We start from the raw sequence: 17,122 nt of genomic DNA, 5'->3' as shown, positions 1-17,122 counted from the left end.
AACTTCTCCCCGCATAAATAGAAAACGCTCTTTTTAGGTAAAACGCGCTTATATTTTGCAGCAACGTCTGCCCCACTTGTTAAAATGTCACTACTAAACATCACACAAACATACATCTTTCTCTCGAGTGTTAGTGTTTTTTTAATTAGATAAATGCAGGGGCGGTAACACGCCACTGAAAACATTATTCGTACGACTCTAGCACTGCATGTGTAATAAAAGAAGTTACAAACACGGGAGCTCGGTTTATCGGCGTGCTGAGAAGCTTTAAAGCCTGTGGTGACTGGCTGCTCATCAGCATCTCCCTCCGGTGAACCCGGGCCGCGCAGGGGGCGGTCTCTGTGTCTCCACACCGACAGTAGGAAGAGGGGCTTGTCACCGTTCCTCTTTCTGAACTGTGGCTAGTGCCTCAGCGAGGCCACGCAGATCTTAGAATGAGATTAGGTAGAGCAGGGCTGGCAGAGGGGGAGAGTGGCTCTTTCTTGTATGTTCTTGACGCATTCCTGCTCTTGGCGCTTCACCTACGTCCAGGCCGTAGCTACTGAGAAAGGAAGGACAAGCCAGCAACACGCCGCCAGTGACCGGAGAGGCCTGTGGAGGCTCACAGGTTCAGATCTTTGAGCGGTCCTAAAAATGATGCCAGTAAGAGCCTGACCCAGGGTCATGATTGGGGAGGGCCTGGCGGTCAGGATTTGATTCCTCACACGGAGGCAGTGCACATATAGTTTCAGATTTTGTACACAGCCTGATCTTTTATTTGGATCATTGTTCATAGAGATAGAGGTATGTTGTGAAACAGACTGTTAAAGACCAATGCTCGGTGATTTATTTTTTATTTGATGCATGTAAGGCAGCTTTCCCCATGCTGCTGCAGTATGGGCTGAGCACCACTACACGCAGCAGGCACTAGCAGCGGCATGCTGGCAGATGGCCTATCCTACTGTGGTCCGGGCACAGCCTGCTCCACTTGGGCTCAGTGGCAGCTGGCCTGTGTGTTGCTGCTGCAGTGTGAAATCACATCGACCAGCACCGGCTGCAGAGAGCTCTTTCTGGTGCAGGTTTCAGTCTGCAGTGGAACACACCACAGACCCCCCACAGTTGTGCAGCGTGTGCTGTTGTCCCTGACAGCCCACGTCTAGCAATACAGAACCAATGCTGGTGCAGTGTGGGCTGGGGCCAATCACCTGCATGCAGCACTAGCGTCACAGCTCCAGACCCACTCTAAATCAGGATGGTCTCTGCCTGTCTGGCCTACTGCGGCCACAAACGGCACTGCACGCCCCGCATTAGTGCCCGGTCGTCTGCAGCCCGTACCTGCACCATAGGCTCCGCATTAGTGTAATATATGTAGGCTTTGCCATGGACAGTAAACTTGTGTACTATGGCTTATGTAGAGCAGCTGCACGAAGCATTCCATCAATGGCCCCAGATGGGTGCAGTATGGACGGAGCCCGAAAGGCCACAGGGCCTTGACACTGGTCTAGCATGAGCTCTGCCCAACTAGCCGCAGTCAACACCACCATCGGTATTGTAACTGCTCTCCCCCACACCTTTCTTCTGCCTCATGCTATACTACACCTCACTATACTTCTTTAACCCTCACGCTATTCTACTACTCACTCTCCTTCCTAAATCTTAAACACTGCTCTTCTCCTCCTAACGCTATACTTTCACCTACTACACAGCTAACAAATACAATTCTAACAACATAGAAACACAATATATCAGATACATACTCAATAATACATAGCTATAATACAATACAATTAGCAAAGCAAATGGCTTTAACTTAAAGGCGAGACCTATTGCATCTCCAATGCTTGTCTTAATTGAGCAATTCATCACCCCCTCAACGTTCTTTGACCCACTGCACCCCTTGAAAAAGGAGAGTCCATCAGCTGAACCCCAAAACAGCGTTATGCTTTTATATTGATCACACCAAAGATCGTTGGGTGGGCAATCAAAATTTCTAGGGTAAAGAAAGGTAAGGCAGTGCAGAAGGGGGGGGGCTTACTGATTTGTGTACCTATTCTAAAGGGGAGGAATCTGAGGTTAGAAGTCTATATCAGAAGAACAAGTTATTTGCCGTCAGTAATGCTCTTTCTGGAGGATACTGTATCCAACCGCAGATTACTCACTGCTCACCCACCTTCCTGTTCTGTGGAGTGCTCTCTTTTAGCATCTGAAAAGGTCCCAAATTAGAGATCTGCACACTGGTATCTCCACTTTATTTGAGATTGTGCGCCTGAGGGAGCCTAAAAAGTCAAGCGAGAAACGGAGGTCAGCACGCAGGTGTGGCACTTACTTGCTGCTCTGCTCTGTCACTTCCAGGACAGAACAAAGTCAACACAGAGCGTCTCCTAGTATATGTGTGGAAGCACTGCTAGGAATGTTTCTGGATCCAATCTAGCACCTGGGACATATTCTAAAGGTGAGGAATCTGTGGTTAGATAGAGTATCCACCTGAAAGAGTGTTACCAAATGTAAGTAAATTGTTCAACTCCACTCACCCTACAAAGTGGGAAATCCATTAAAAGGTCTTCACTCCATTTTCAAGGTCTCTGGGCTCCCAGTTATCAACGCTTCTGTGATCCACAACAACTCTAGATGCAGGAGATTCACCTCCTTCATTGTGTAGGAGCATGGTTTGCTGAGGGACGGTTTTTACCCTCACAGGGACAGTATGGTTCCTGTATGCCTTTCTGATTCTGAGAGTTATAAAAATTAGATTAGACTACAGAACCTGGATACATTGTTCTTCTGGTGGCCTCTGCTTGGCCGATCAAAGTCTGGATCTCCGACTTCACATTTTTTAGAGGATGCTCATTTGTTCTCGCAGATGAGTGACCCTCCTGTACCAGTAAGGAAGGGGAGCTTAAATGGAAAAGTCCTGCACCTCTACCTGTCATTATTCAAGTTTTGCACCATATTCTAAAGGAAGTAGTCTTTGCCGACTTTCTCCTTTTTTTCAAAGAACTTGGATGTCCTTCAGCTGCCAAGAAATCATCCACTAAGGAACATGTGTTGAGGATTCTGTTACTGGTCCTCGGCAAGGAATATCACCTACTTATTGACCGCTGTAATTGCCTTTTCTGGCAAACATGTTAATGTATTAACAACAATACGTCTTCAACAATAAGTCCCAAACTATCTGAGGGCAATACCCAAAAGGAAGCCAATGGCTCCCCTCCCAGAACTTTGACGTTTTTGATAATGGTGCTGTTCCTGTGTGATGCACAGTGAGTCTTACAGGAGGAGATAATGAAAAGAAGGTTGCCTTCAGCCATAATGCACCCTAAAATGATACAGGAACACCACCTAGGTGAGGATCCCCATGGCAGGAGTCAGTGGTTCTCATAAAGATTGTCTGCATCTAGGCCACACGTCCAGCCTGAAAGCATCATGCAGGATAGAGTGTAGGGACGGGGTTAACTGTGAACACCAACTGATGGAAAGAGAAGGGAGGAGGCAGGGGAGATATTTTTTTAGGATGTCTGCTTGAAAAATGTCTTGGAAACATGAGAAACCTTGAATTGTTTTGGCATTGAGGATTGCAAACTAACAGAAAAGGACTGGAATCTAACAGTCCACAATAGACTTGTGGAAAAATGATTTCTTCCTACATTGCCACTGTGCTTGTGAAACCTTAATAAATGGCTTAGGTGTCTTTGACCCAACAGGCATCACTGATTATGTTCTCTCTTCTCTCCTTTAGATCATAGAGTTAAATATAACGGAACGTGACATTGAGCGTGAGCACCTCTTTCAGCTAAAGAAATGGAAGGAGGAGCATGGAGAGCCTCCTTGTAACTCTCTTCCCAGAATGCATGGCGCCAAAGACATCAGCAAAGCAGAGCCTTCCTCCCAAACACTGCTAGCACCTTCCCCTTCAATTCTCCTACCTCCCATTGCCAGCAGTCCGGCATCTGTGAAAAGGACCAAGGAACAGAAGGAGGCCGAGAAGGCACGTGAAAAAGAGATGGCTAAAGAGCAGAGAGAGAAAGAAAGACAGGAGAAAGAGAGGCGAAAATTGGAGAAAAAACACAGCAAAGGGAAGAGTGCCCCAGCTAATGGCACAGTGAAAGAGAACAATGGGGCCCAGACTCGAGCCTCCTTGGAGCACCTGGAAAAAGAACCATTGCATTCGAGCCCCCCAGGTGCACCCTCCAAGGATCCCACCCGGCATCTTACCGCCAAGGACATAATGAAACAGAAGAATCAGTCTAATGAGAGCTTGTGTTCCAGAGAGAGTGAAGACACTTATTTGTAACTATGTCGAGCACACTCCTTCTGGCATTCGGAGCGCAAGGATAATTATTTTGGAAATGAGAGCAAAGCTTATGGCAATCAGAGTCACAAGAGAAAATGCTGTTCAAGCAGACGGTGGGGTCTAAGGATATGCTTCTGCCATTCAGAAAAGGCTTTGCTAAGTCAAACCTGGGCTATTCCGAGGGGAGAAGGAGTTAAGAAAGCAGCAGGGCGTAATGGGATCACACACCTGTAGCAAGTGTGCAGTTGCCAGGTTCCGTGCTCTGGAATGTCTTTCAGCAGGTGGGTTGATATACCAAAGGGCTGCAGTACACTTGCCTCACCAAGGTCACACATCATGTACATTTTGGAGTGGACACCAAGGCATCACCAGAAGAACATAGTGGTTCATTATCTATGCAAATTGTTTGTTTTATTTTGTCTTTTGTAGGGATTGACTTGCAGCATCACGCTAACAATCTGTAGGAATTGTACACATGTAAAAAGCTCCATGTTAATTGACATTCTACTGGCATTTAACTGTCTTTAAATGCACAATCAACCCTGACATATGGATCGCCAAGGTGGTATTGCTTTTTGCCACATTCCAGATGAAAGGCAGCATTAAACCTGACATTCCGATGCTGAAAAGCTGAGACCAATGCAGACATTGCAGTATAAATGAAGAACATTACCAAAGCTGGTATTGACCCGACTGATCCGATAGGAGAAATAAGACGTATGCGGATCACATTCCAGATGAGGAGTAACGTCTATGAACACATTCCAGTTGGCAGCCAAACTACATTGTGACTCTTGTCCAGAGCTGAGGTCAAGCCCAGTGGCCAGTCTAGCCCCCTCAATAATGATTTATGTTGTGCTTCAGGTCTCCTAACACCATACCAGATGTCTGTTCTCCTAACAGTTGTAGTCTCATTCTAGAGCTAGTGCCGCAGTATATGCCGACCTCTTTCCAGTTTTGTCTTTGTTTCTCTTGGCACATGGCAGTGTTCCAGATGTTTTTGGAGGTATTATTTTCACGCTGCGTACTTTTTTTCTGTGTATACTGTATTCATCCCTGTGCTAAGATTTTCCTGGTTGGAGGGTACTATTCTGGCAGATCAAGTCTCAATAGAATTGTCACACTTTGTGGCACAAGCTCTTTGTTGGGTGAAGGTTGGTTCATACATGGGACGTATAAAAACGCTAATCTGGTGGAAGAAAACAAATGATCCCCCGTGCAGGGCAAAACAGAGGAGTAGGAAAGCTGCGTGGGTGTTGTCACTGGTAGTGAAGGGGTACTGAATGCTGTACTCGAGACCTAACAGGAAAAGCTGCTGGAGTAGGAAGAGCACAGCTCTTTATCCGCAAACACTGTGGATAGGTTGTGCAGTGGGACGACTGATGCACAGAAACAATTGGGCTATATTACCCAGTACTTTAAGCTCTAGTCACGTTAAGGTGCTAGAAGTTAAATGTTGCTGCATGAAAGTTCGAAGTTAAATAGTTGCAGGAAGTCGTTGGCCTCCATGTGTAGACCACTCTATTGGGCATTCTCCTTGGCCTTTGTGTTGATCATGTTATTTACTATTCCCATTAGAGGTTTAGTACAAGAACATCTTTCTTAGCCTTAGTATCTGTTGTACTTTGGTAGCTCTTTGTTTTTCAACATTGTTTAGTAGATTTGTTCCTCAGAAATTCTTCATGTGAACATTGTGCATGCGTATACGTGGGATTGACAGCCCTTGGACACATGCTTTGTCCTGTATTGTTATGGCAGCTCATGCTAAATGGGTTGCTGGCAAGCAATTACATTATGAACCCATCCTGAGGTGTCAGCCTACCTTTTACACTACGTCTGACATTTTTCTTCGGTACTTGTATTTCAGATACTGTGAATGGCACAGGACTTCCTATGACCCTCGCTTAAACATTGCCGTTCGCAGCTTCTAATAAGCCATACCGTCACACCCTCTGTCTTGTATTGGAATCTCTTGAAAGCTAATTGTATTTACTGCTATATGGGACATACTGACTTGGGAACACAGTATGGAGTACTTCTATCAGACACTGAGCTGGGCACTTGTGTTCTGTTGAGTTAATTCTAGCCACTGTACCCATTGGATACTGTGCCTCGCACACCAGTATTTTGTGAGCTCCTCTTTTGGACACTGTTTCAGTGAAATCTCATAGGAGATGCACTGCAAAGAGCTTCTTTTAAAATTGTAGTGTTTGCTTTTTCCATTCCCACTTTGTGGTACCTATATCCAGCACTTTTTATGTGAGGCTAAGGAATGCACATGCCTCTTGCCACTCACTCTGATCCTTCACCCTCCATGTTCTTTACATCCCCAATACCCCAGTTATTTGTATTCTTTTAACTGCAGTAGCTAAGAACATGTGCTCCTGGCTGGGTTTGTCATTGTGTTTCTCTTTCCAGTTTCACTTTCCTGTCCTTTAGGTCCAGTATGGATTGCCTTGCCTGTTGCAGGGGTCTTTATAATTGATCCTCAATAGAACTACATTCATGTACTTAAGCATTGGCATCTGGACAGCTTCTTACTTAAGATCACTAGCTGCTTCTTTAGAAATTGCTTCAGCTAACTGATACCATTTCAGCTATGTTCCATTGAAGAACATCTAGGTCATTGCAAGGCTCAGAAAAAGTTACAGGATCCTGTGCTAGCCACAAGGGTAGTTTCAGCATTTCACCGCTACTGCTAGCTGGTCAGGGGCAATTCCGTGCTACATTTGAGTGTCGCTGTTTCTGCTGTGAAACTTAAAGAATACAGTTACCTCAAAATCTAAGTATGTGTTATTTTCAGTGTTAAATTTTGACTGGGTCTATATCGAAATATAGATTTCTCCCTCTGGAATGGTTCTAAGACTTTCTGCCGCACTGTGTTCACCGATGCATGAATAGCACTCTGTGTTGTTCCTGCTACTAATTCTTCCCATTTAAGTGTTCCCTTGTTTAGATTACCTCTGTGTCCATTTTTTCTGTAGGACTCTCTTTTCTCTAAACATTACCTACTGCTCTTCCTTGTCCCTCTCTGTTTTTGTGCTGCCTTTATTTTTCCTTTGTTAATGTGGAATCGTGTGGTATCCCGGCGCCTCCCCCCCCCCTTATCCCACCCTCATTTTTATATTACCTAGGAGGGCCTCTTCCACCAACCTACCCGTGGCCCACTGAGGTCCTGTTTATTTTGTTTTCATTTTCTCGTGCATTTGCCATGGTACACAGACAATATATCCTCCATTGAGGAGACCAACGTGGGTGACAGTCCACATACAGTGGATTAGACCTGTCCATACTTATGCCGAGCACCTTATTGAGGAGCCCTGTTATTCTGTGCTCAGAAGTAGGAAGGCTGTGTTTTAATTCCTCCAAATCCCCCCTCCCCCCCCCCTTCCTCCCCTGAGTCACAGCTGCTTCTTTTTGGGCGGTGTCGGAAAAACACAATAAGTAATTGCTAAAGCTGCTCCATTTGTTACAAAGGCTAATTGGGTTCCCTTAAAGGGTTTAATTTCATTGTTTTTCTCATAGCAGCTGAAAGGATCCACTAAGCCTTGAAACAGTTCAAGCTTCAGCCAGATCCATCAATGGTTCAGCCTCTCCTTTACCAAAAAGCATAAGAGATCAGGGATGAGATGTCAAAACTACCAAGGCTACAACTGCCTTTCCTGTGTCCTTTTGTAACCCCTGGTAGATAATATGCAACAAGAAGACGTGTAGTAACATCTTAAATAACATGGCGAGAATGGTGCTCTGGCTCTGAGTTATTAGCAATCCCTGTCAGCTGGCTCCAGACATCTCCCTTGGACCCAGTTCCAACACTACAGTAACGAAAACCATGCAGCGAAGTCGTTGAATAAATGCATTTTGAGGATTCTCACCCAACCTGATGGTTGTTGGGTTCCAAAGCTTCACCCCTACACTTCTTTAATCATGTCTTCTGATTCATATCCAAATTGTATCCTCCTCTCCGAGGTGGTTAATTTTGAACCATATGTTCCGAATATGATTTAGTAACACTTTTGTACTTAAAAGAACTTAAACCTGTGGATACAGCCCAGGTTCTTGGACCCTCCTCTTTTGCGTCACACGTCCTGCTGTGCAAGTGTGTCTGGTATAACTTCATGGTTTAATAATTCTTTAATGATACCTCATAGCCAGCTGCTACTCGTTCTCCTATTTTCTTTGTCATGGATACATTTTCCACTGCCAGAAGGCTAACCTGCTCCTCCAGTATAAGTGGCATGATGATAGTTCAGACTACTGGTAAAGAAAAGCATGGCTTGAAAAAAGTGAAGAGGTTAAGAGGGTTAGAAGTGCACAACTTCTGCAACTCTCCATTGAGGAGTGTCCCTTCCACTGCTACTATCACATGCTTCCCCTGTGTGTCCACATCTGGCGGCCTTCCAACTCCTCATGCTGCTCATGCATGCAGATATCTGGTTCTGAAGTATGAGGAGCTAGAAGAAAACATTTCTCCATTGAGCAAAGGTATGCACCACTCTATATCTACCAAGGTTTTCGGCTGGTACATGTGCTTCTTCCCACAATAAGAGCATACTTTCTTCCATGGGAGAGGGCAAGTCAGGTTGTACGTTCATTGTCTCTTAATTGCCCTATTAAGGTACACGCGTGGTAGAAATTGCATAAGGCTTTTTTTTTTAAAAGATGTTCCAAAAAAGTCAGAATATCATTTCTGCATTGTTGGTGCTCAGATGCCCGCTTTCATCGAGGGAAAGGTTGAAAACGACCTTGGGAAGTCTTTCAAATACATACGTTTAAGTAAGAGGCCTTGGGAAAACATTTGAAGCCTTAATACCCCAATCCTGCACCTTCTGCAAGGCAATTTTTTAGGAAAGAAAGATGCTCGAAAACCTAAAGAATTCCAGTCCTGTTGGTCTCTTTTCCCTTTCTGGAAGACTGTATTTGCTTAGAAGCTAATAAGTTAGTTTCCCTCTTCCTGGAAGGCTTGCTACAATTTCAGCCAACTTAACCAGGACCGAAGCGTCTCCCAGATCCACAGTCATAATGATAGGATGCTTTGAGCTTCCATAAAGGTTTCTTATCATTGTTTAATTTAATTCTGAGGCCAAGAGTAACTAGGGGAACTTTTCTTTACATATAGTTCTGCTCCAAGAGCCCCATCAAGAAAGGCGGTGTTGCAGGTATCCCCATGTGCCACACACTCTGTTAGTTGACTTATTTACATTTCCTTTAAGGAAGGTCATCCTCAAAAATATTTGGGTACTTCATTTTCTGAGCTGTGAAGTGATACAGCAAACGCTGTTAAAACACTCTTGGGCTAAACTGGATTAGAACTGAACTGAATTAGAACTGAGCTGAATTAGATCTGAGTTGAATTAGATCTGTTCTGAACACAAGTAACAGTCATCCACATGATCATGCTGAGTCAAGGATTTACCTCATAAGAGTTTTATGAGGAAGACTTTACACACTTTGTGTAATCACATGTTATGCTTGCTCTTTGATGAGCTAACTTAGAAAAAAGAAACTCTAAAAGTAGGCTTCTCATAGGAAAGGAGAGGTAACCAGCAGGAAAAACGTCCTCCTCCTCTTACTGTTTGAAGCTCTCTGGTCTTGATGATGCAAATCTTGATACAAGTGAACGTTACCTTTATCTAATGAGACCGTTATGCTCATTTTATGGATGCTTTATGAAACTTGAGCACTATTCAGAAATGTAGCTTCCAATTGCTTCTTGTCGTTGCAGTGTTTAAAATGGTTCTTAATGAGGTTATAAGACTTTGTTGGATTCCACCACATTTGGGAGCTACAGATTACAGTATTTCTACTAACCAGACCCTTCCTGTAAGGTACACAAAAGAGGCTAGTACATTTTCTGTGTTCTTATTCTAGCACTTATGCAACATATAAAGTGGAGTACCAGGAGCAGAGGGCTTCAGTGTCTCCCGTGTCAGCTGAATCACCCACATCGTACCTTACAAAAAGCACTGTTTGCTTTGCAGTATTGACGGAACAGGATGGTTAGTTGGTTACCTACTTTGCAGGACCTGAAGCAGACAAACACTGCTACTGCATGCTCTTGTACTCACATTATTGAAATGCTCAAGACCCACAGTCGTTCTGCAGTTTGTCAGAGGGATCAGGCTGAAGCTAACTAAACTGTCTTTATAAAAGTTGAAAATGTTATCCTGAGTTTTGTTTGGATGAAACAATAGTCAAGAAAATCTTTTCCTAAGTTTCTATTTTTAAACAAGTTGCATTAAAAGAAAAAAAGCCCTGTCTGTCTCATTGTTGATCTTGCCTTTGTGCTTTCATCCCGGTAGATACCCTTTTGTTCGCCATGTCAAGCTCTGCTGAATAGGTCCTTGTGATGGCTCATTGACCCAGATATTCTGTCCCATCCACCATACCTCTGTGTCTGTCTTTCATTGTTCACAAGGTCACACTTTGTGCTCAGAACATAGTAAATGTTTTGCTGACACTGCAGGCAGATGGCAGGGAGCCCGTGAATGAGGTGATTGATGAGCCACTCATGAGACTGAAATTTAATATTTTATATTTAGACATTAGTAAATGCACCTTATTACTCAGTAGTATGGGTAAATGGGGAGCTGGAGAATGCCAGTAATAAGTTGTATTTGCAAAGTGCTGGTTTCTGCTGTTTGGCGGGATTGTGGCAGGAGATGGTGTTGTAGGAGCTACTCAGTATACATGGAACACCCTCTTCAGTTTTCATCTGTGTTCAGTTTAATGCTTCATTCTGGTCTCCTTTTGTTACATTCCAAAAGTGGCTTTGACCCTCTGTCTGACAAACATAGAGAAATGTTCCTTTGTAATATTTCATATATTTTGTACAGGTTATCAATAAATGGGCTATGTTACAGTCAGCGTAAAGGATTGTGTTTGTAAATCAATTTGTCTGAGAACCAATGGTGCATAAGCCTTTTATCTGCTTTGTGAGAGGACAAAAGCCGGTAGATGAGCCACAGATGGACATAGAAAGAAACCTAATGCAGTACACATTGTTTAGGCATTTAATGTCCTGTACTAGCCGCAGTGGTGAGAATGTCTCTGCTTACCCAGCAATAACTCTGTGAAAGCCTCTTTTACATTGGGGGCAAGGACCTACTTATCAAACATGTATCTCGCTATTCGCGACTGAAGCATGCCGAGTCCCGCCACATGAACATTTTCACTGCATAAAGGCGGCCATGGTTCAATGTGCAAATGCTCTGCAGGTGCCGCTTCTATGTCCTTGATGTGCTGTCTCACTATTCTTACATTTTATTTCCCAACTGTTCATTTGCTGCTTCACAAGGTAAGACACATTATGACTTTTTCGTGCTTTTAATAAATGTGACTTTTTAATAGTTTCAAATATTCATTTTGAGTTAACACTGTGTAAATTATTCATATTGGAATGCTTACTAAATATTTTCTCACATTAGGAAAACCTTAATTTTCTCACATTTGGGCCCATACTGCTAAAATTTCTGAGACTACCAGGATTTATATATAAGAAAGTCACATACATGAAGTGTTCATATAGGGACATGTAGGTATGTTCTTGATTTGCATGGGCCTGGGCTATAGTTGCAGTCTTGATTGATTGGGAACAAAAATCTAAATTCTTTTTAAAGACAGAAGTGGGGGTGCGTGGCTAGCAGCCAACGAAGATGGCCGCAGCCTCAGTCAGCTCCGCGACCGGTGGCACCAAACCCGCAAAATCCTGTCATTACTCTGGCCGCTGTAAGCAAGAAGGAATAAGCAGAGGGTCCCAACACCTCCGATGCACGATTGGTCCAAGTGCTGAGCCTGTCGACACTAGCAGTGAAGCACAGCAGCCGTGAACTGCAACATCAGCCTATGTGCCGAAAGTGAGCCGGGGGCTGGATTTGGAGCATTGCCGACTGTGGCTCCGGCGGGATTGGGCTTAAATCTGCGGCTCGAGACTGCATCGGGGATTGGCGAAGCAACACGCAGACCCGACTGAGATCACCCCCTGAGGCACAACAACGACCTGCAGAGTGTCGAGGCTGAGGTGGGCGCTGCTCACTGTACTTGACGACCGGGACTATATCTACCACTGACGACGGATTACAGAGTCGCCGGTGCATTGTGATCAGGACACTGCAGAACGGCGACTCCAAACCTGCAGACCCGGAGGCAGTGGCGACGCATACTCCATCACGGGCGAAGTATCCTTCCACCACGCTGTCATTGTGAAAGTGGCGCTCGGGAAGCAGGACTCCCTATACAAGACAATCGAAGGTGGGGTGGCGCACAGTCTCGAGCGATAATTTTGATCAGAACACTGAGAAACTCACCTCACAGGCGTATCCTGACCACAACTGAATGTGTTGGCTAATGCATGTAGAAGGTACTGTGCATCCACCTGCGCGGCTCCCGCTACTCCAGATACAGGCAAAGCCCCTTAGTGACCGCCTAGGGGACCGTGCTGCGAACCAGGGACACAATTGGTGCAAGTGACGCACACTTCTAAAGGGGGGGGGTGGAACGCATGAAACCCAGAAGGCCGAGCGTGGAGAGATCTCCCGTGGTCAGGCGACGACGACTACTGGCCCCCTTCCCCCAGGAAACCATTGTGAAGGCTAAAGAGAGAACAGCAACATGGGGGGATGTGGCCAACGCACAATCCAGACTAATAAGATGTACAAATATGCCTTCAATAAGGAACAACCCGACCAGCCGGGCTCCCCCTCAGGAACCACGAATGACCCATTGAAAGAGAAACAGAAAGAGATCGCTCTACAGGACATAATGGCTACTCTGCTTCAGGTGCAAACGTCGATCGGCATGATATCCACGGACATAACGTTTCTGTGTGCTGAGGTTTCCAAAATGAACTCCAGAATAACCGAAGTCGAGACCACCACGTCGGGTCTCTCCACAGACACAGCAGCTTTACAACAACAAGTGAAACAGTTGGAACACCTAACTAAGAAAATGGTCGCCAAGATTGATGACCAGGAAGGAAGCTTAAGGCGCAATAATATCCGCTTAGTTTGAGTGCTGGAGAACATCGTCGAAGACCTTGTTAAAATGCAATTACAACTATAAGGTCTGTCTAGCTTCTTGGTGGAAAGAGCCTACCGAGTCCCTGGGGAAAGGCCCCGGCCGGGACCCCTCCCCAGACCCATACTGGCTCGCATCTTCAACTACCGCGACCGAGACACAGTTCTCCAGGCAGTGCTTGTTGCTTCTCTGCTACGAATAGACAATAATACAGTGTCCCTCTACCCAGATTACGCTGAAAAGGTCACTAACCCGCGTAGAAACTTTCTGGAAGTAAAAAAAGAACTGCGCAATTGGGAACTAAAATATGCGATGCTCTTTCCTGCAAAGCTCAGGGTAGAGGCGGAAGGGAAAAGCAACCCCGGAGGAAGCCCAAGAATGGTTGGAAGGCTGGAGATCTGCCACAGGACCGAAGGAGACAGCGTCAACTCTCCAAATCCGAGATGTCAACATCCAGCTTGACTGAGGGACCCACTAACCAACACACAACAGACCACAGAAGAAAACTGACTAAACCCCCGGATACCTGCCAGACAAGCAAAACCCAGAAACTGACGGCCAGAAAACATCGCTGACAACACATAGACATGCAAAATAACAGCGGCACACCAAACTTGGAAGAATGCTGATCGACTTCCAAAGGCCTTACCTTGTTATAAACCTAAAGCCGCCACAGACTGGGGACTACTCAGGGTGAGGATGCCAGACGATTGCTAAGAAGCTCTATGCCTGACGCAAGTATAAAGTTATGGGACGGAAGCACTCTGCTAAGTTGGGGTGGCGGATAATTCTGAATCCGCTATGCAGGGAGGGCGAGGGTGGACCAGGGTATGTTCAAGGGTTGTTTGTTTGTTTTTGAACGCAACGGTACTGAAAACTGCTACAGCATACAGATAGGCAACACGAAAAATTAATTGCGGGCGAGAAATACTCGGACTTGTGGGATGACACAAAAAGCTCAGTCTAAAGCATCAACAGATGGTCCTATCACGGGGGTGACTACCCACCAAATGACACACCTTCCCTTTGCTATACTCTATACTCTCATGGAATATGAATGGTCTCGGAGACAAAATAAAACAGGGGCTGGTCCTTCAATATATAAAATGTAAGGGATCTGCGGTCGCTCTCGTACAAGAATCACACCTGGTAGGATCAACATGTAAAGCACTGGATAGATGGGGCTACAAAATGGCCATACACTCAGACTTTACCTCAGGATCCCAGGGAGTAGGCATTTTAATTAATAAACATTTTCCACTGATACTACAGGGGTCTTGGTCGGACGACCAGGGACGCTTTGCGGCCATAGCCTGCCAGTGGGAGGGACGCCCCTATAAACTGGTATCGATAATATATCCCACTGGTGCTGCATCACACAGCTTTACCCTCACTGGGTAAGTTTCTCCTATCACTCCCACAAGGAGAACTCATACTAGGGGGGGACTTTAACACCACGATGGACGCGTCCATAGATAGACAACCCCCCAGAGACCCCAGTGGTTCGAACTACAAGTTGTCGAAATTCCCTGTGGCGACTGGCCTAATAGATGTTTGGTGGGACAGACACCCGTAAACAAGGGAGTACATATTCCTCTAAGGTGTGCATGGCAGTCTCTCCAGAATTGATTACATCCTAACATTGGCAATGGGTTTAGAAAAGGTAAAGGAGATCGCTCACCTACTCCGGGGCATATCTGACTACTCACCAGTGCTCATCCCCTACATTTCACACACTCGGGGACCACAACGCATATTCCCACTGTACACATGATATCTTAAAAACCGAAAAATTGGGAAGGGGCTGATCAAGACAACGGAACAATATTGCACCGAAAATGAACACACAGTATCATCCCCGACGACCCGATGGGAAGCGTATAAAACTGTGATAAGAGGACAGGCCATATCCCTAGTGACAGAGCACAAACGAGACAAACTGCAACATATCGAGACTCTGGAGCAAGAAGTATCCAGAGCGGAGACAGAACATACAACAGACACTTGTGAAACCATGAAGCATAGGCTGCAATTAGTTCAACAAGAATACAGAACATATGCATGTGAGGGGGCGAAATCTAGGATTTCAAACACCCAAAATATTGTCTACGAGATGGGATAAAAAGTGGGGAAGCTGCTAGCTTGGCTGGATAGCAAGGAGAAAGCGGGTAGATATGTAGTGTAGTGTAGTTCCTATATTCCCAATAGGCTCTGTGCATTGGAATAATATACCCTATAGATATGACATAGGACTGAGGTCAGTATGTCTCTATCGAGTATACTAAACTTTAATTGTGAGTGCCAGCTAGCTCAGAGGTCACTAGAAACTTTCTCGAATACACAATAAGGGATTAGTTTCTGACAACCGCATAAACATGACAACTTTGTTTCCCAAGAATAAAACGTATCTTCAGAGTCGTGGAAACAATAGATAACTATTTTACTCAGTCAATCGTGCGTGCTACGTTTCTACAGAGTTGCAGAGACAATACAGAGATGGGTGTTTCAATAAAAGTGTTTATTGCACGGTCTTCTTTCTCATGCAAGAGAGGTGCACTGCTACAATTGTTAGACAGAATGCAAAGTATAATGCATACAGCGTAAACAGTAATATAAAATAATACTGTAATGGCATTGTCTGTTTCTATGACATGTAAAAATACATACATAAATAACACAGGCTAAAATACTCAACTGGTGCTTCTAAAATACGTCTACCCCGATGTACCTAACCTAGGTCTAGTACGAGGGAAGAAGTAAGTTTGGTCTTTAGCATAGATTTATTTTTTTGCCAATAATTGCCAAAGGTTTCTCTAGGTTCTAATCAGCTCCATTCCTTAGAATGAGAGAGGTTGGTATCTCTTTCACGTACTCCATTTTCCAACACCTCGCAAGGGAAGTCCGAAACACTGGAGCTGGATTCTCGGGAGAGGAGGACAGCTTCTGATCAGTGCGTCAGCTGGAGAGTTGGCTTCCTTCGGCACTTGCTATAGCGAGCTGTGTCGTGCAAGTAAGTAGTCGAACTGCACCGAACCACACAGTGCTTTGTTATAGCAAGTGAAGGTATATTTATACCTTGAAGGTGTTTAGGAATGCCTGCATATGAACGTCCTGGATGAACCCCTTAGGAATAGTTGTTCATGCATTATAATGAGTTTCTTGGAGAAATCAATATTCAAGCAAGGGGAAGTCCCTAATGGCTTAAGAGTCTGGTTTTCCAAGAAATCATTGTAACGTAGATGAACGGATGGAAGTAGCCATGCCTGTATTTGGGCTGCATGGGCTATGCCAAAATAAGGACTGGATTTCTTTGCCTATATAAGGGCAATGTGAATTGTACCTATATAAGGGCATGAATCGGGAAAATGGATACGCAATCTAAATTGCCACACAACACCCACTCCACTTTCTCATGTGCGACTTCTACTAAATACTAAGTCCTAAACATGTTGAAACATATCTAAAATATATGTACACAACAAGTGTTTAAAACCCACCCAAAATACATAAAAATGCATTGGTACTGGTTGTACACAAACGAGCATTGGTGCTGTACACATTTAAAGCAATGTTCCATTCTAAGCATATAGTTGATATTTGAAAAAAACGCTATCTGAATGAATCATGAAAAATACATTTATGAAATGGCTCGTAAATACAGAAGAAAATGGTGCCGAAACCATTTCATGTCAGATTACATAAATACTGTTTTTATGTGGACGTCAAATATTGTCTCTGGAAGTGTATTTCAAAGAATTCATGTTCTTTATGAATAGTTCTACTCTAAGCAGATTACTTGTGCCAAAAAAAGAAAAATACAAATTTGGAAGAGAAATT

General features: G+C 44.5%; 1 protein-coding gene across 1 annotated transcript in view; it reads left to right on the top strand.

Moving 5' to 3' along the window:
• The window catches only part of TBC1D10A (TBC1 domain family member 10A), a 383,502-nt gene extending 372,359 nt beyond the window's left edge, over positions 1–11,143 (top strand). Inside the window, exon 9 of the mRNA XM_078667240.1 lies at positions 3,716–11,143. Coding sequence (XP_078523366.1) covers positions 3,716–4,270 — 555 coding nt within the window. The 3' untranslated portion in view covers positions 4,271–11,143. The remainder of the gene's footprint in view (positions 1–3,715) is intronic.
• Positions 11,144–17,122: the final 5,979 nt, after the last annotated feature.

This window comes from Lissotriton helveticus, chromosome 11 (assembly GCF_964261635.1).
Source record: "Lissotriton helveticus chromosome 11, aLisHel1.1, whole genome shotgun sequence".
NCBI classification, from domain to species: domain Eukaryota; kingdom Metazoa; phylum Chordata; class Amphibia; order Caudata; family Salamandridae; genus Lissotriton; species Lissotriton helveticus.
The sequence above is the reverse complement of the archived record's forward strand: the minus strand, read 5'-3'. Positions and strand labels throughout refer to the sequence as shown.